The 18,297-nt window shown below is 48.7% G+C and overlaps 2 protein-coding genes across 4 annotated transcripts in view; one reads left to right on the plus strand and one right to left on the minus strand.

The window, feature by feature from the left end:
• The window catches only part of nav2a (neuron navigator 2a), a 198,625-nt gene extending 184,478 nt beyond the window's left edge, over positions 1 to 14,147 (plus strand). For all 3 annotated transcript variants that reach the window (XM_070959065.1, XM_070959049.1, XM_070959057.1), the window contains 18 exons: positions 2,135 to 2,158; positions 2,560 to 2,634; positions 4,989 to 5,072; positions 5,178 to 5,301; positions 5,387 to 5,553; positions 7,417 to 7,589; positions 7,783 to 7,936; positions 8,071 to 8,260; positions 8,347 to 8,447; positions 8,526 to 8,621; positions 8,789 to 8,966; positions 9,339 to 9,574; positions 9,662 to 9,813; positions 9,926 to 9,997; positions 10,090 to 10,286; positions 10,370 to 10,488; positions 11,219 to 11,419; positions 11,499 to 14,147. In XM_070959065.1, coding sequence (XP_070815166.1) covers positions 2,135 to 2,158; positions 2,560 to 2,634; positions 4,989 to 5,072; positions 5,178 to 5,301; positions 5,387 to 5,553; positions 7,417 to 7,589; positions 7,783 to 7,936; positions 8,071 to 8,260; positions 8,347 to 8,447; positions 8,526 to 8,621; positions 8,789 to 8,966; positions 9,339 to 9,574; positions 9,662 to 9,813; positions 9,926 to 9,997; positions 10,090 to 10,286; positions 10,370 to 10,488; positions 11,219 to 11,419; positions 11,499 to 11,624 — 2,469 coding nt within the window. In that variant the 3' untranslated portion in view covers positions 11,625 to 14,147. The remainder of the gene's footprint in view (positions 1 to 2,134; positions 2,159 to 2,559; positions 2,635 to 4,988; positions 5,073 to 5,177; positions 5,302 to 5,386; positions 5,554 to 7,416; positions 7,590 to 7,782; positions 7,937 to 8,070; positions 8,261 to 8,346; positions 8,448 to 8,525; positions 8,622 to 8,788; positions 8,967 to 9,338; positions 9,575 to 9,661; positions 9,814 to 9,925; positions 9,998 to 10,089; positions 10,287 to 10,369; positions 10,489 to 11,218; positions 11,420 to 11,498) is intronic.
• A 690-nt stretch (positions 14,148 to 14,837) lies between these two features.
• dbx1a (developing brain homeobox 1a) lies at positions 14,838 to 17,510 on the minus strand. Its single transcript, XM_070968859.1, has 4 exons — positions 17,153 to 17,510; positions 16,950 to 17,051; positions 15,232 to 15,434; positions 14,838 to 15,125 (listed from the first exon to the last, which is right to left on the minus strand). The coding sequence occupies exons 1-4, from the start codon at positions 17,508 to 17,510 to the stop codon at positions 14,838 to 14,840; spliced, it is 951 nt and encodes a 316-aa protein (XP_070824960.1).
• Positions 17,511 to 18,297: the final 787 nt, after the last annotated feature.

Consider the following 18,297-nt stretch of genomic DNA (forward strand, 5'->3'; position numbering starts at 1 on the left):
CCTGTCTCTGCTTTTCCCTGTGGATTTATGAAATATTGAGTATTTGAGTTGCAGAAACGCTGTGACACAGTTACCCTCTAATCCATCCGGTTGACTGACTCATACACCCTGGGAGAAAAGGGTCTGGCTGCAGCCACACAGGCAAACTCGGCACAACCCACATGTAGACACAGCAGCCAATCAGAGCCCAGCCCTCACAGCGCTGCTCCTCCTCCCTGTGTGGGCTGGTTTACTCACCTGGGCAGGTGTAGCAGAGAAACTCTCAGACACTGGATCCCAGCTCGGCACTGGCTGGTGTTTTGAGCCTGAGAGTCACAGGTTTGAAATCAGAGGGGGGAAGAAGGTGGAGGCAAAATGATGGCGACCTTATCCCTGACGGGCACCATCACGTCCTGGCAACAAACGGTAGGGACGAGGAGGTCTGTGGAGTGCAGCAGTCCTTCGTTCTGCTTTTTATTTTCCTCTGTGGAGTTAAACACAGCTGTAAGTCAAACATGTAATTACACAGAACACATAATAGCAGCTACAGTTTCTGTCTCTGTTTATCAGTAAATTAGCGTAAAGCTGACATGTCTGACTGATATATGAAAAACTAATAGAAAGTTTGGAGATTCCACAGCAGCAATATGAAAACCAGTGCGTTTTTTCCACTTTGGTTTGAGCCAGATTCTAAGTTTACCGCTCTTCTTTCCACCAAAATAGCACGTAAACACGTCGCTGTGCTGCAGCGATGTTGCTAGCTTACGGGATTGTTTGCAGTACTGGTCCAGGATTTTGCATCAGAGTGAGATCTCTGTGTTTTGTCTTCGTTTCCAAGACAGACAGGCTGCGCTGTTTGTGTATGTAGGATCAACTGGTCATGTGTGCGTGATTGACAGCTCTGAGTGAGTGCGTAGCCCACGTGTGGACAGATGCCACTTTGTAAAGCATCATCCCGCAGAGCGCATACATGCACAGACACATGAGGCTGTTGAAACCTGTTGAAGTGCTTAGTGGTTAGGAGGTGGAACCGCATGAAAAATCATTTATTATGGGCTCTTCTGCTCCGTCGTCTCGTCACAGCACAGCCGCCGCGCTCTGCCTCTTGCACACATACCTCCAGCAAGGCTGCACAGTCTTTATTATTTATTGCAATATTAGAAATGTGAAGAAACTTTTGATCTGCGTTGGAATGCATATATCATCGGATAAATGAAGCATATTTATTAATTCAGAGTTAAGTGCAGAAGTTCATACATATGCACCAAAATCTGAACACTTGTTCCTTGTCCCGTGATCTAATGTTCGTCCAAGTTTGGCTGAAATCCTTTTGCAAATTTCCAAGATGTTAAAAGAAACGAGCAGAGCCAAGAACGTCGCCTGTTTGGTGAGAGCAACGCGGCTTCAATGAACGGGTACGCCTCAAAGTCTGTCATCAAATCTATCCATTTTTATGTGATAATGGCCTCTTTCAAATGATTCTGACCGAAGGTTTTAGTGGAAAACAAGCCAGAAAGTGTGTTTATAATGCCGCCACTGGATGGCACCAAAGTAGGAAATTTCACACATTTAAGGATTTAAACTGTCCACAAATTTCAGCTACAAATGAGCCAAATTTGAGTCTGTGAATTTCACTCTCGCCGACAAACCAGCTCTAAAATCAGGTGCAGAAAAACGCTTCCAGATGCAGCGTGAGTGCAGCCTGTTTACATGTAAATGTGGGTGTTGCATGTTTCACTGTTTTGAGCGGCGGCGGCGGCAGCAGGGCGTGTTGCGTTCGTGCGAGCGTTTGTTTTGCCTGCTCTCACTCGGCATGTATTTTCCCTACCTGTCTTTTATTACTATTGTTCTGTGTGAGACAATGGGACTCACACACACACACACACACACACACACACACACACACACACACACACACACACACACACAGATATCTCAGTGGAATGCCTTCAGGAGGATATCTCTGCTTTCCAGACATCTTACACCAGACAATCTGCCACAGTTTATAACGCTGGGCTCTGTGGAGCTAATAAATCAAACAGGAGTCAGGACATGTGCACGGTCTGACCTCCGGCAGACGCTCTTCTTTTAAAGTCACATTTCACTCAGTGCGTCCTCTAATGATTTTCTCTCCTTCTGATGTTTGTTTTCACAGAATGAGGAGAAGTCTCAGTCGGAGGTAAGCTTCATCCCGCCCACACCTCTTCCGTCCTGTGTTTTCTCTGCTCTTTAATTTTCCGTGTGCAGTGGCTGGACTTGTTGGAACATGGGGGCGTTTTCACAGTTGTGTCTCGTTACACATGTAACGGCATTGTGAGTGACCCAGTAACAGGCCCTTGTTCCTCTCTGAACACCTGCGTACACCTGTATGTGCTCTTTTATGCGTGCGCTGTGTTTCATCTCTTTACCTGAATCTGTCAGCTCCAATCCGGGAGCCTCCCTCGGCCGTTGCAGGGTTGTTTTTCTTTATGTGTCTGCTTGTGTATGTACGCATGTGTTTGGCATTGCACGCTTTCGTGGAGCAGGTATGGACGCTTTTTGTCTCGCTGTTTTTGATCTTGTGCTTTTATACGTCCTCAGATCCGCAAGCTGCGCCGGGAGCTGGACGCCTCCCAGGAAAAGGTTTCCGCCCTGACGACACAGCTGAGTGCCAATGTAAGAGCAAGCATGCAAACACACACACACTCCTGAATGTCTGGACATGTATACTGTCTCGATCCAGTGTTTTATCATCACACAAAAAAACGATTTTGTGATTATTATCGACACAGGTTTTGCAACTTGCTTGAAAGTTAGTTATTAAATAATTTTATATAACTGTATTACTGAGACATACAGTACATTACATACCAAATAAATTACAGGTTGCAGGTAGTTTTGGACTAGATGCATGACAGAAGTGCTCTTTTTTTAAACTCCAACATGTTTTTACTGTAAGTTCACAGTTTCTTTTAGCATCAAAGACAAATTCCCACCAATTTGTGACTGAAAAGAATGAACAAGAGTTTACTGCCACTGTGAGGACAATGCTAACAATGCTAACATGCTGAATGTTTACCATGAGCAACATCTTAGTTTAGTTTGTTAGCATGCTAGTTAGCGTAACACAAAGTGCGGGTGAGGCTGATGGAAATGTCCTTATTTTTGCAGGATAATAAACCAAAGTACTGGACAAATTCAAAAGCTGTCCTGAGTGTTAGATGAGAAGCTCAGAGAGTGTACTTCAGCATATGATGGAACAGTGGTTCTGTATATAAAAGTGCATATTCCAATTTTATGTAATTATTATCTGCTGTAAGTGGAAATTCAATTTTGATATAATATATTGTAGAACAATAATAACTTTATTAGTCCAAGCAAAATACATGCAACCAGTACGCCACGACCAGCAGCCTAAAGTCTGTTGTTTTGCCGGAAGACAGACTTAAAAAAACTGTCTCTCTCAAGCACGCAAACATTTGCGAGTGCATTTCGTGATATTCATCAAAGCCTGAGCAGATAGCTCCCACTGAGCACTGTCCTGTAGGAAGGTGTAATTTTACATCTGGCAGAACCATCAGAAAATCTCTGGAAGCGTCTCCAGACACGATTTCCCCCCCCCCCCCCCCGTTGCACAAGTTTCACCACGCTCCGCTCGTAATCTGCCACCCGAGTCAGTGCACGCTGGTGGTTCCTCCATGGTGTTAGATTACAGCAGAGAGTCAAGTCTCAGCACACTGCCGAGGGACTGTCCCAGATGTGGACTGAAGATTTACAGCTAATGACGCCTGGATACAAGATACAGCGCAGACAGAAAACAGGGGAGGTGATAGCGGGGGGTCAGGAGGTGGGATGCTGGGTGCGGGAGGGGCTTTGCCCAAATATTTGATTCCACGCCGCAGACAGACGATGAATTGTCTGCACACACCTCGAAGCCCTCGAGGCTGAGAATCTAAGAACGTCCTCAGACAGTCACCGCTTGAATCACACGTCCGTCGACGTGTTGCTCAGCTCTCACACACACTTCCTGCAGGCATCTGCACATCGTTTACGTGTGTGAAGCCTGAAACCCGGTGCTGGTGACGGACGGCCTCTCGTTTCTTGTGCGTTTAAACCAGCAGTGTCACGTCAGAGGGCTTATTTGGTGCATGTGTATGAAGCGTCCGGTGTTGTTATCACTGAGGATGAGCCAGAAAGTCAGGACTTAAAAATCACCCAGACTGCAGTCTGAAGAGGTTTTTGAAGACTTGTGCGCTGGGCCTCAGCATGAATGACTGGCTCCAGCTCCGAGGACTGTTTTCGGTAAAGATGAGGTAACGTTCTGGCTTCAGCGCTGTGTTTGTAGTGTGGGAACATGACCGCAGCTGACCTACAGGGGGATAATCATTTATCACAGGGTGTTCTTATTTTGAGTGATTATTTGGATTTGGTTCTGTTCTCATTCTGGTATGAAGATTACATGACTGATGTCATGTTTTGGTTTTGGCTTCAAGGCTGAAGCAGTGGTGTCGACAGCTCCCGTTTTTTCTCAGACCCAGTTGTTCGAAGGCAGCAGGCGGTTTAGGCTCATCAGCTCGTCCTCAGTCCCTCAGCCTTAAATCTCTCTCTGGTTACTGGGAGTTAGCGCCGTGCAGTTAGCACCTTTAGCTGTGTTCGCATCAGCTTTAACCGGTCCAGGAGCAGCAGCCAGAGGGGGAAACCGCTGAGATGTGATCAGGCTTGATTCCATCTTCAGAGGAGCTTCCTGAGAAAATGTTTATTATCTCTGTTTTGAGCTTCTGACTTCACTCATCCCAGATTTCTGTTATTACAGGTGGAGTGTGGCTCATTAGCTTCTGGGATTGGATCATATGCCATAATTATTTTGCTGCTTTATATTCTAGTCAGAAATCCTAACATATGGAACTTATAGTGTGGTGTTGTCAGCGAGTCAAACCTGGAGGATGAATTACAAAGTGCTCTGAGCTCGACTGAATTCCTCATTTTGCTTTTTTCAGTTGGTTTTTCTAACACTTTTGTTTCTCCCGCAGGCTCACCTGGTGGCAGCGTTTGAGCAGAGTCTGGGCAACATGACCATTAGACTGAAGAGTCTCACCTTGACGGCAGAGCAGAAGGTGAACGCAGCTCCTCTTGGTTTACAACAGTTCAATCAGAGCGCACGTTCAGAGTCGCTGCAGCTGATTTGTTGGTTTGATCCTCTTGCCGTTATCTCTGTGTAGGACTCTGAGCTGAACGAGCTGAGGAAGACCATCGAGCTGCTGAAGAAGCAGAACGCTGTAGCTCAGGCCGCCATCAACGGAGTCATCAACACACCTGAGCTCACGCCTAGAGGGGACAGGACAGGTACAGACACACACTGCAAGCGCTCCACAAAGATTTCAGACCAATGGAGGACGAGCTCTTAGATTTCCTGCCTGTCTCTGCTCAGCCGGCAGTAACGGCAGCCAGCAGCAGCAGCAGCAGCCAGACCTGCGCATCAGGAGGCAGCACTCGTCCGACAGCGTCAGCAGCATCACCAGCGCCACCAGCCACTCCAGCGTGGGCTCCAACATGGACGCCGACGCCAAAAACAAGAAGAAGAACAAGAAGAACTGGGTAAGATGCTGATTTCAGCCTGCGATGGGTTAAAATAAGCAGGCGGGAATGTCTCATGCTGGTCTGTTGTCTTCGTCTCTTTGTGCATTTCCATGTGTGTGCTGGTGTCACATGTTTGGGTTTCTCCCCTTCAGGCGTCCTTCACAGGGGAAAAGGTGAATACACTTTTCATAGACTCAGTGCTATTGGATACCAAGTAATGATTGATTGGTGGTTTGAAGGTAAAAAAAACAGACATTTAGCTTAAAACTCAGCTACATTTCTCTTGTCTCTTGACCTGAAAACCACCAAATCAATGCTAACCGGCTAGCGTCTAGTCCTCATTAGCTGTTTTTCAGTCATACAACAAAACATCTTGCATACTTCCACTCACAGCTTTTCCTTTTTGTTGTTGAAAGGCGTTTTTGTGCACCGGAGGACAAGTCAAAGACGATGACGTACGCAGCTTTCTCTCCTCTCTGTCGTGCCGTAGGCCGAAACGATGCCGTTAGCCGGCTGCGGTTGTCAGTATTCGATCCTGATGTTGAATTTTAGGCGTAGCAGAGCTTTGCTTTGTGGTAGCTGTTGAAAGACGTGAGCTCGTGCAGAGTTTCCTGCTTTGGGTCACAGTGATAATAAACAACCCTCCTGTCAGTTTGTGTAGATGAGACCCCACAGCAGGCTCCTCCATGCAGGTGCTCCTGCAGTGTGTGTGATGTGGAGTGTATACGGGCTGTGTGTGTTAGAGGGGATATAATGGATCATGAAACACCCCTGTTTCACGCTGGTTGTGATGTAGCATTAGCTTGCAGCTGCCCGGAGGTCGAATAAACCCAGCGTTAGTCCTGTAGGGGCCTCTCGTTTAATCTGTCCCTCCATAACACATTAACACACCCAAACCCATATGAACATGTGCTGTTTTGTCTCTCTGTCTTCCTTTGCTTCGCTTCATGTGGCAGGTCTATGAGGTAAGAGTGGTATGCTGTGTGAAATGAGAGAAACAAAGCTGCCTAACTTTGCCCTGCACTTTTTCTAGGTTACTAACCTCTGTCCTCTGCCTCCTGTCCTCTCGCCCTCTGCTGCCACCGTAGTGCCTGACTCCTGCTCTTATGACACTTGAGTCGGCTCCCGAAAGGAAAAATCCACCTGAAAATACTTCAGCACTGTCAGAAAAAAAGGGGTTTAGTGATGCATTTTGTGTCTCGGGACGCCATTTTTTAACTGAAGCAGGGGATGGCGGTCAGGGGAGAGTGAATGAGTGAATGACAGCTCTTAAAATAAACCTGGTGTTCAGTATTCACAGTGGATTTCTCCTTTAAACACAAACTCTGGCTGAGATGTATCTTACTAAATGCACACGTGTAGTTTAAACATGGCTCATCGTGTTTGGCTTACAGACTGATTGCAGTGCAGATTATATGTTAGATGTATAATTTTCAGTGGGAAAACACACACATTTGTCATGTTCAGGTGTCCAAAAATCTGAATTGTTTCCCAAAGGACCCTCAGCACTGTCACCTGCTCCCTGTCAACTTTCTCCTTTAATGCATTGAGAAAGGCATTAATATTCAATTTTTTTTGGGAAAAATAAACAAAAACAATGTAAGCGGAGTATAAATCAGCTAATAACGACTCAACCTCTCTCTAAAAACACACATTACACACACTCTGGGTTTGTGTTTAGAGCTGAGCTCAAGTTCTAAGACTCTGCCCGTGATTTCCTTTCTCCCTATGATTCACTTGCACTCTTTAACAGCTGTTTTCCTCCACTCTCCCCAGCACACTCTTCCTCCTCCTCCTCCTCCTCCTCCCTCCATGTGTTTTTGGGAGTGTGTCCCTCACCTGCTCACCGTCTCTCTCTGTCTTCCTGTTTTTTACCTGCAGCTGCGAAGCTCCTTCAAACAAGCGTTCAGCAAAAAGAAATCTCCAAAGTCGGCCTCTTCTCACTCCGACATCGAGGAGATGACGGACTCATCGCTGCCGTCCTCCCCCAAACTGCCCCACAACGGCACCGGCGCCTCCGGCCACATGCTCAGGAACACACACTCCAACTCGCTGTACGTAGACCTCACCACCTGTTAGGGATGCAGCTCTCCCTCTAGAAACAGTCAAATTAAGTCTGAATGTGTGCGAAATTGTTCAGAAATGATGTGAAAACTGCCAAACTCTCAATATTTCATAGTTCATGCACTAAACTTTTGTGTGTGTGTATGTGTGTGTGTGTGTGTGTGTGTGTGCGCGTGTGCGTAGATTGTCTGAGTGTTTGGACAGCGAGGCGGAGACGGTGATGCAGCTTCGCAGCGAGCTCAGGGAGAAGGAGATGAAGCTGACGGACATCCGCCTGGAGGCTCTCAGCTCCGCACATCAGCTGGACCAGCTGAGGGAGGCCATGAACCGCATGCAGGTCTGCACACACGCTCCACACACGCGCACACACACACACACACACACACATTAGTTTGCCTGAGGGGGGCGCTATAATTTACTTAAAGTTAAAAATGTTTTTCGTTATCTAACTCTGTGTGTCTGTGTCTGCAGGTGGAGATCGAGAAGCTGAAGGCGGAGAACGACCGTCTGAAGGTGGAGAATCAGGGCAGCAGGACGGGCTCCCAGGCCTCCATCTCGTCTTCTCCTCCTCCTCCTCACGCACACAACCAGGCCCAGGGAACTGGGCCGGGCCTCTCCCAGCACAGCCTCAACCTCGCCACCAGTGAGTCCACCAGCCTAGGTAAGAATAACTACGACAGCTGCAGCGCGCAGTGTGAAATGAGTGTGTTCATGAGTGCGTGTTTGATTTTGATGATGTGATGGCAGACATGCTGCTGGACGACACCGGCGGAGAGGGAGGGATGAGGAAGGAGGGGCGGCACGTGAAGATGGTGGTCAGCCTGGACGAGGACAGCAAGTGGGGAGAGGTGAGGCCTGTTTTAAGAATACAGCTCGAACTCAAGCGTTGAAGACTGTCAGTAACCGGCCGTGTTGTTCCGTCGCAGGAGGGCCGGCCTCGCCACTTCCTGATTGGTTGCATCGGTGTTAGTGGGAAAACCAAGTGGGACGTCCTGGACGGAGTGGTCCGACGCCTTTTCAAGGTAAACAGGGACCATGTCAGGAACATCTTGGTATCAGTTTTGATCTCAAAGGATGGAGGATATTGAAAATGTTTGAGTCTTGGCAGTCAGGTCGTCCAGTAAAAGCACTGTAGCTGTTACACCTCGACAAAAACATCCTTTAAACACAGAGTTTTGTGCTTTGGCAGGAGTACATCACCCACGTGGACCCGACGAGCCAGCTGGGCCTGAGCTCGGACAGCGTGGAGGGATACAACATCGGAGAAATCCACCGTCCCAGCAGCCTCAGCGCCGCTCACACGCCGGAGCTGCTGCCCTGCGGCTACCTGGTGGGAGACAGCAACACCATCAACATCCAGCTCAAAGGTACCGACGCTGCAAACGTGCTCAGAGAAAGAGAAAAACTGCCAAACTGTTAGTGTCAAAAGAGAAAATCCTGAAGCCGACATCTGATTGTTCAAATCTGAAATCGGCTGCATCCAGAAACATCGCGTCTTCTGGATGTAGCATTATGGGAAACGTACGACGTGGCTTAGTGAAGGAGAGGCAGACAAGACAGCAGTTAATACTGCAGAGCTGAGTACTGGTACACGTTAGTAGAAGGCGAAATGAGAGTTTAATACTATCTCTGGACGTGTGTGTGTGTGTGTGTGTGTGTGTGTGTGTGTGTGTGTGTGTGTGTGTGTGTGTGTGTGTGTGTGTGTGTGTGTGTGTGTGTGTGTGTGTGTGTGTGCGCAGGCGTGAGCAGTGAGAACGTGGACTCGCTGGTGTTCGACACTCTGATCCCGAAGCCGATGCTGCAGCGCTACGTCTCTCTGCTGAAGGAGCACAGACGCGTCATCCTGTCGGGTCCCAGCGGCACAGGAAAGACCTACCTGGCCAATCAGCTGTCTCGACACCTGCTGCTGCTGGAGGGCCGACCTCTGACCCCGCACGCCGTCGTCACTTTCAACGTGGACCACAAGTCCAGCAAGGTGGAGGACTCAGACCCCGCAGATCCGTGTAGAAATGCTGTATAAACAGATGTAACACGCTCTTAAATGCTCTCTGTGGCTCTGCAGGAGTTGCGTCAGTACCTGTCGGGTTTGGCTGAGCAGTGCAGCGGCGTCCCGGGGGCAGACAGCCCCCTGGTGGTCATTCTGGACAACCTGCATCACGTCAGCTCCCTGGGAGAGATTTTCAACGGCGTCTTCAACTGCAACTACCAGCACTGGTCAGTTCACACACACACCATCATGTTTCCATCACTCTACATGAAGCAGACTTCCTTAACTTCACTGATGTACTGACGTCATCTGATGGGAAATGATATGTGTCTCCTTCAGCCCCTACATTATCGGCACAATGAGCCAGGCCACGTCATCTGCCCCCAACCTGCAGCTTCACCACAACTTCAGGTAAGCCGCTGCTCCCGTCCTCCGCCCACCACTGGTTTGATGCGTTGAAAGACTTTCCAGGTGAACCTCAAACCCGCGTGTTCCCTGAGCAGGTGGGTGCTGTGCGCCAACCACATGGAGCCAGTGAAAGGCTTCCTGGGTCGCTACCTGAGGCGGAAGCTGATCGAGACGGAGATCGGCAGCCGAACGCGGAACGTGGAGCTGGTGAAGATCATCGACTGGATCCCGCGGGTGTGGCACCACCTCAACCGCTTCCTGGAGACGCACAGCTCCTCCGACGTCACCATCGGTAAGAGAGCGACGCACGATTGAAGGAAGTGTGAACGTGCAGAAACAATCAGTGTCTTCACCGGTCTGCTCTGTGGCATGCAGGACCCCGACTCTTCTTGTCCTGTCCCATGGACGTGGAGGGATCCAGGGTTTGGTTCACCGACCTCTGGAACTACTCCATCATCCCCTACATGCTGGAGGCCGTACGAGAGGGACTACAGGTAACACACACACACACACTGCTGCACAGCTTCATGTCTCTTTTCCCTTTGCTCAAATGAAAGTAATGGAGCGACTGGGCTCTGGCCAAAGATCAGCAGATTAAATTTTTGGTGGTGGTCCAGCTCTGGGATTTTAATTCTTTTTTTAGCCGCAACAATAAAACATATCAATGAAGAGACTTGATTCGACACGCTGATGTTTAAAGGATCAGGCTGAATGAAGCTAATGTGTAATGAGTTTGAGAATGACAGAATTGTTCAGATTTGCCCTCTCGGAGGACCGGGGTTATGTTCATCAAAGTGAAATGATTCAATTTGTACTCTCAATCTGCACGTAATTAGCATCTGATTTAATTAGGCAGCGGCTAATTGTCAGAATGCAACCTCTGAGCGGGAATGAAGGGGAGCTTGAGTGCAGCAGACGAACGTCTCTCAGCAGCGTAGAAGAGAAACGACATGTGGTGACGCTGAAACGGGGAAAGTTTTATCTGAGGCTGCATCTCCACCTGAGAAAAAAAAGATTATAGAAAATATAAAAGAAGAAGAAACAGTCTGAATGTCCCATCAAGACGCTGCCGTCAGCTCAGCAGGTGTTAAATTTACACTGAAGTTCAATGACAGCCACAGTTATCAAACCACTCCTCCTCTGCTCTCCTCTCGCGTCGCTCATGTTCAAATCTGAAATCTGCCTCTTCAGCATGTTTCACTCTTATCCGGCGTCTCTCTGCAGCTGTACGGCCGCAGGGCTGCGTGGGAGGACCCCGCCGCCTGGGTGATCGACACTTACCCGTGGTCGGCAACCCCGACGCCGGCCGAGTGGCCGCCGCTGCTGCAGCTCCGCCCGGAGGACGTGGGGTTCGACGGCTACTCCGCCCCGAGAGAAGGAGTCCGGAAGGAGCCACCGCAGAGCGACAGCGACGCAGACCCCCTGGTGAGTAAAAATACATGTGAAGAAGAACGTTTGAGCACTTAGTCAGCTCCGTCAGACTGACGCCTGTCTCTGCCGACAGATGAACATGCTGATGCGTCTGAAGGAGGCGGCGACCTCGTCCAGCCCGCAAAGCTACGACAGCGACTCCAACAGCAACAGCCACCAGGACGACATCCTGGACTCGTCGCTGGAGTCGACCCTGTGATGTCATCGAAACGCAGCACGGGGACACGTTTTCAGGAGGAACTTTTTCCAAGAACTGTTCTCTCTGTGAGAACTTGTCGTCGAGGGTTTAACATCATGCCACAAAATCCAGCCACCTTAATTTGGGTGCAGGTAACCCAAATATTTAAAAAGAAAAAAAAGTTCAGATTGCATTTCAGAAAGCGGGCAACAAAAGTTTCTACTGCACTGCGCTGTTGTTTTTTGTTTTTCACCGCTGTGGCCCGTGGCTCCTCCGTCAGGAGCCTGACATCTACTTCACACAGACAGAATAAAAGCACACAGCCTGTCACCGATGCTGAGGCGTCATCATCACCATCATCACATCCATCAGCGTATGAAAACACCAGCCAGGAGCGCTCCATCCTCCATCCTCCATCCTCCATCCTCCACGGAGCCGCAGCTGCAGCTCATGGGCCGGGCGGGACCAGCCGCAGTGACGCCGAGCTGCCTGCAGGTGGCGATGCAGGCCCTCGTCTCTGCGGCATCACAGTCTGAGTCAGCGGCTGCTGAGGCTGCTGAGGCTGGGTGGATGCTTGAACGGCCAGCCGCCTCCTCCTCCACGGCTCATGCTGCCTGCGCGTTTGCTGGAGGATAAATCGAGCCAAAGTGAATGTTGAGCCAGAAACTCCTCAGAGAGATCTTTAGTTTCACAGCCCAAACTCCAACAATGTTTGACAAGTGGTCGTCTGTGAACATGCAGTTTGATGACATCATGACGGAGCTCGGCATCATGGGAGCCGTCGTCTTCATTGTTAAACAGCCAGTGTAGATGAAAGTGAATAATCGTGCTCCATCACGAGTGAGCAACGCAAACAGTAGTAGAAGCTATCAGTGACGAACCGTCAACAGGCCACCAAATGAAACGCAGCATCACAAAGAATGACAGATTTCTCCATGTAAGCACACAACGAAATATAAAGCACATGTCCAGTTATTTTTTAGACATTTTAAGGTGGAAATGTTACGCCTTTAAAAGAGTACTGATGATAGTTCCTACCAGCTACACCTGAATGTGAGCCAAACAGTCAAAACCCTAAGCAGACAAAAAGCATAAGAACTGTGTTTATATGCAAATCCATGATCTAAACATGGTAACAAGGCTGCTGGCTAACACTGCAGCATCACGGCTTCACCGCCAGAAAGGCCAGAGTCTGGAGTGGAAATCTCCAAACTTAGTTCAGATTGAACAAACCTCCTGGAAATGAAAAGCTTTTCTTATTCAGTCCAACAAGAGGACAAACTCTAATGTACAAAGTCCCTGTGGTCCCAAAAATCAAAGCCGTTCAGGAGCAGCCGGCACTAACCGGGACTCTAACATTCACCATGGCTGGATTTATCTGTTCGTTCAGCACGTCTGACATCACGTCCTCCTCTCTCTGTGGTGTAAGTGTCATTTCACACAGAACGCCTCCACTCGTCGAACTCCTCGCTCAGTGATCTTGAGCTCTCCATGCACATTGGCCCAAACAGGCTGTTGTAGCACAAACCTCTTGTGGTGCTGGACCGAATTCAAACAATGCCTTACTCTTTTTCTAACAGACTGTGCGCATTAGCTGATTCTCTATTCGTCTAAGTGGCTGTAAACTTAACAGGGCTCCGAGTCGACTCTCTCCAGGAGCGGCGTCGACCTCTCATCATATCAAACGCCACAATGCTGCGGGATTGTGAATGAGAAGCAGCAGTCTGGGTTTCGGATGGCGGCGTATGCATGTGTGACCCGGCGCTGTGAAGCTGGTGTAAATATTTGGACCACTGGCGAGAAAGAGGAAATATTTTGATGCGTTTCGGTGCTTGAAATCAGAACCTTCTGCAGGTCAACTGGGTGAGGGAAGTTTAGGAAGACGCGTTGATTTTATACCTCATCCCCATCCTTTAACTGTGCTCTCGCCACGCTCTGTTTGATGTGATTTGTGATGAGCAGAACTGTCATAACAAACACGTTGAACTAATAAAGTGAAATCTAGTGTATATGCTGCTTTGTTCATAGTGATATAATTAATCTGAGGTTAAAGATAAAGGTACTTGTGGTTGAATGGTAACGTGAAACACTTTGACATCATTTCTGTGGCTTAAAAAATAAGGAATATTGAACTTTTTCTGTTTCAAACCTCCCAGCCTGCCTTCTGGGAAGGGCCGGCGGACGCTTAAAGCCGGGGTCAAGCATCGCTTTCAGTGTTTCTGTCACCGATCCTATGCAACATTCATTCTGATCTTCGAACGCCGAGCATGTGTTTGTCCCCCCCCGAGCGGTCCCCAACACTGCCGAGGAGTAAAAGCATGGAAGCATATTTGTGAAGACTTTTCGGATTTGTTGCCCACGTTCTTTGTCCACATGTGTGTTGCTGCGTTTTCTAGACTCTCGCCTGCTACGCTCCTTCGAAGCACAAAGAGACTGACTGTGTTTGTCTTGCAGCGCCGCTCTGAGGTGTGATGTCCTTGAAGCATTTGACCAGTTTATTACTCACAAACTCAATGAATGTTTAGCCTTCTTTGCTATGTACATTTTTTTATATGTAACATAACTTTGTAAATAGTTGATTATCTCGCAGCATTTTGATGACTTTTTCTAGCTGATTTGTAACAGTACTTGAAAAGGAGTATTTTGTGTACAGTCTCTTTACATCAGAGCAGATCGGCGCTGTTTGGCCTCACCGCTCTGTCCAGGGCTCGGAGAATTAAATCTATCACTGTACTAGTCTTAAGTTATTGTGATTCAATAAAATTAATGATTATTTATGATTGAATTTTGCCCAGCGGCTGTTGTGTTGATGCATCACATGCACACAATGTGGAATTGTTTACAATTTTATTTGGTATTTGTACAAAAAGTGTGAAATAAACATATGTACAGCACATAATACAACATACTTATTAAACAAATTCATATAAATTATTAACGAAATAGCTACATTTTCAATAAACAACTCTATTTAAGGTAAAAGTAACTCAGTTTTCTTGGCATAAAAATTTCCATACGAAATTGTACAAAATACTGTACAATTAAACAAAGCTGTGCAAAACAGCAAAGTGTGTGTCAGAGGCAGAGCCTGCACGGAGCCCGCGCGCTCACCACGCGTCGATCAGGAGGGATTTTGTGAACTTTGACCGTTTTGTTTCTTAAAGTTTGATCACAGTCTCACATGAAAACAAAACTCGGGCTATATTTTTCTCTGTGTTCGCTCTTTTAAATAAATTAAGATACTGTAATTTCTTCTTCGTCTGACTCTGAGAAGTCCGAGTGCTTGCTGGAGAGAGACGGAGAGGAGATGCCGGACCCCGCCGCCCTCGCTCGCTCTCTCCCGAACTCTTCCTCCTCGTCCTCCTCTTCGTCGGCTGAGGACTTCTTGCCCACGTCGCTGAGGTCCGGATGCGGGTTGGCTTTGGTGGGCAGCGTCTGCTCGCGGCAGCCACCGGACGACAGCAGCTCTCGCTCCTTGGAGTTCCTCCACTTCATCCGCCGGTTCTGGAACCAGATTTTCACCTGCAGCAGGGAGAAAACGGTGAGTGAAAAGTTCTGCGTCAGGTGCGGCGCAATGCGCAAATGACGCACGACAGATTGAGCACCTGAAGCACCTGTGAGGTTTTACCTGTGAGTCTTTTAGGCCCAGTTTAGAGGCCAGCTTCTTCCTGTCGGGCTTGCTGATGTATTTCTGTTTCTGGAACATTTTCTCCAAAGCTTTGCGCTGCACGTCGGAGAACACCGCCCGCCTCAGCATCCCTCTGCGGGGTTTCCCTCTGGCGGCCAGGGGCCACGAAAACGTCCCGGGGATGGGAACAACGGAGGAAGATGCTGCACAGAAGAGACATTGTTGATACTGTTAGCTCTGTTTTCGATGCCACATTTTGGAAAATGTGTGTTTGCAGAGAGGAAATTATCCTTAAAACCACAACCGACCGAAGAGGAGGAGGAAAATATCTCAGTGCTTCATAAATCTTTAATCTCAGACGCTGTGTGAAGGTAATGATTTCTCTTTAAGGCCAAACTTTTCGAGCGGTTAGGATTGGAAGTTTTCCCCTTTAGAGCTGTGCAATACGTCTCCGTTTTGAGTGAAATGGCACGAGGTGACTAATTAGCACATTGGCCGGACCCCAACCGCATTGGTATGGTAAAGAGGTAGCATATCCTTTAAGGAACCCTGTGAGGGCGGATAGAGGAGTTAATAAACCGTGAACGGTAATTGTGTAGTAATGAACTAACGCAGAAAAGACTCTGGACAGGCGGCGAAGGCCATATATTATCGCAACAAAAGGAGATTTACACTTTCAAACTAAACACAACTGCATACCAGAATACTGATGCCCGGTGGGGGGAGAGAGGAGTGGAGGGGGATTTTTTTTTTTCCTTCGTGCCTTCAAATCATTTTCATTAAATGAACACGAAAAGCTTTTCAGGGCGCTGGAGTTGTTTTGTTGAGGCCTTCAGCTGAGCCCATGAAAAGACTCCATCTCCATTATGATTTGCCTGAATGAAAGCACGGACTAGCGACTTTATAGACTTTTCTAAGAGATTATTCTTTATCTCACCTCGTTGATTGGCCCGCGTGGAGAATAGAGGAACGTTTAGGGCACAGAGAGAGTGCGGACCGGAGGTCAGCGGTAACCCATCCGATGAGCGCGCGGCGCGCACGGGAAACTTTGCCCAGCTGGCGCATTTTAAAACTCGGTTTACTTGGAAATCCCACCGCGCAGGACGCTTTTCCTGTCTGGATACTGGACTCTACTGGACGCCCTCCTGACTGCAGCTGCCCTGTGGCCGCAGCAGAATCAGGAACAACGACGCGCTATGTGGTCTTGTGAGAATATTGAAAACTCTCAATAGCGCCTAATAGGGAAATTAGTGCATGACTGGTTCACGCCTTTGGCCCCCCCTTGGTAAAAGTCACTCTCCGGGGTGTGTGGGTGGTTCGCCCGGTGGGAGCTGACCAAATTGGTCACGGTGCTGAAGGCTTTGTTGCCCGCCACAGCGGCCCGGTGGCCCCCCGGGCGCTGTGGGAAAACGCGGGGCCGGGGAAATGCCAAAACGCCCCCAATGGGAAGCAGGGGGGACTATAACTCGCCACCCCGCCTCAAATTTAGAGCGTGACGATTTGGGATAATTGGTTAATTAGGGGGTGGGTGGGTGGGTCCGGGCAGGGGCCAGAGCCAGCGGTCCCCATTAATAAGACAGTGATTTCTTCTTTTCTGGTAAAAATCTATGACAGGGGCTGATAGTGTTTCACATTTAAATGCAATTAGTGGAGACAGAACTCTGAAGGCTTAAGAGAGACGGGTCTTTCAGGGGGGAGTGCGTGAAGGCTGCGCCTACCTGGTAAATAAGGCGTCCTGAATATGGGGTGAAAGGTTCCGTCGAAGCAGGGGATGGGGAAGGTCTTGGAGTGCAGGCTGTGGACTGCAGGCGGTGAGGACGCTGTGGAGGAACATCACACGTTAACACTCATCCCGGAAGGAGAAAACAAACCTGAAGAGACACAAGAAGCCAGAACTGCAGGTGGAGGTCCGTCTACTCACCGGTCTTTGGTGAAGGTGCGAGAATGGCGCTCACTCCAAACTTGAGAAAAGTTGGGTCCTTGCTGCTCGGCACTGACGTTTTCGGCGAGCACGATTCGCGCGTCATCGCGGTCGTGGCCAACGCGCGCTCCGCGGGCACGCCGCCGTAGGACGCAGTGGTGGTGGTGGCGGTGGCGCTCGCTGGCGGCACAGTCCGGTTCGCGAAGGCGGCGGGGCGGCTTATCCGCAGCAGGTCCTCCACTAGAAAGCTGGAGTGGGTCGGGAAGACGGACGGCAGGGTCTGGTGGAGCGGCAGAGCAGCGGGTCGGTACAGCCCCGGGTAGAGGGCAGGAGGCGCGATGACGCTTGGGATCATCATGGTCCCGGCTTAAAAAAAACCAAGTGTGTGAAACGTGAGATACTCCTCGCGGTAGCTAGTAGAGAATCAGTCGTGTGAATGGCTGCTAACTCCTCTGCTTTCCTCACTCTGGGGAGAGGAGTTTTATAGCGGCCTGCCCCCCCTCCCGGCCCTCCGCTCAGGGCTGACAGCCTCAACAATGGGGCTCAACAAAGTTCTCCACATGGGTCGCTTTCATGCCGCATCCCCCGGCCCGCTGATTGGCCGGAGGACGCAATTTATGATTGCATTAGACTTCATAAGCAAGCAACACACAATGTCCCCACCACAAAAGAGGCTCAGTCATCAATTTTGCATGTTGACCACTTTCCTTTCAATTTGTTTTGTTTGGCAGAGCCAAGCGGCCTAATTAAAGAGCAATCTCTCCAGATTCAGTCATTAAATGGGCACTTTTAATGAGCAGGCTTATATTATAGGGTTATACATTATTCTTTTCCATTCAGGGCGTCTTTCTCTTATCCAGGATATAAAAATATGCTCGTTAAAATGCTAAATTATTCTTTTATTCTTTTTTCAGCGCTGCAAAATAAACAGATAAAACTGGACTTTCAACTAAAACTGTTGCTATTATACGATTTAAAGCCGCTCGAGGCACATTTTTGACATTGTGTTTTCTAAATAAAATGACTTAACAGAATAACTGATTTCTATTATCTACATTAATTGTTGAACCTTACATGATCGCAGACGCTGCGCAGCATCTCAAATGTAAATCAGTTTTAGGGTTTCATAGGATTCTCAACACTCA

The sequence above is a fragment of the Chaetodon trifascialis genome, chromosome 1 (assembly GCF_039877785.1).
Source record: "Chaetodon trifascialis isolate fChaTrf1 chromosome 1, fChaTrf1.hap1, whole genome shotgun sequence".
Taxonomy (NCBI): domain Eukaryota; kingdom Metazoa; phylum Chordata; class Actinopteri; order Chaetodontiformes; family Chaetodontidae; genus Chaetodon; species Chaetodon trifascialis.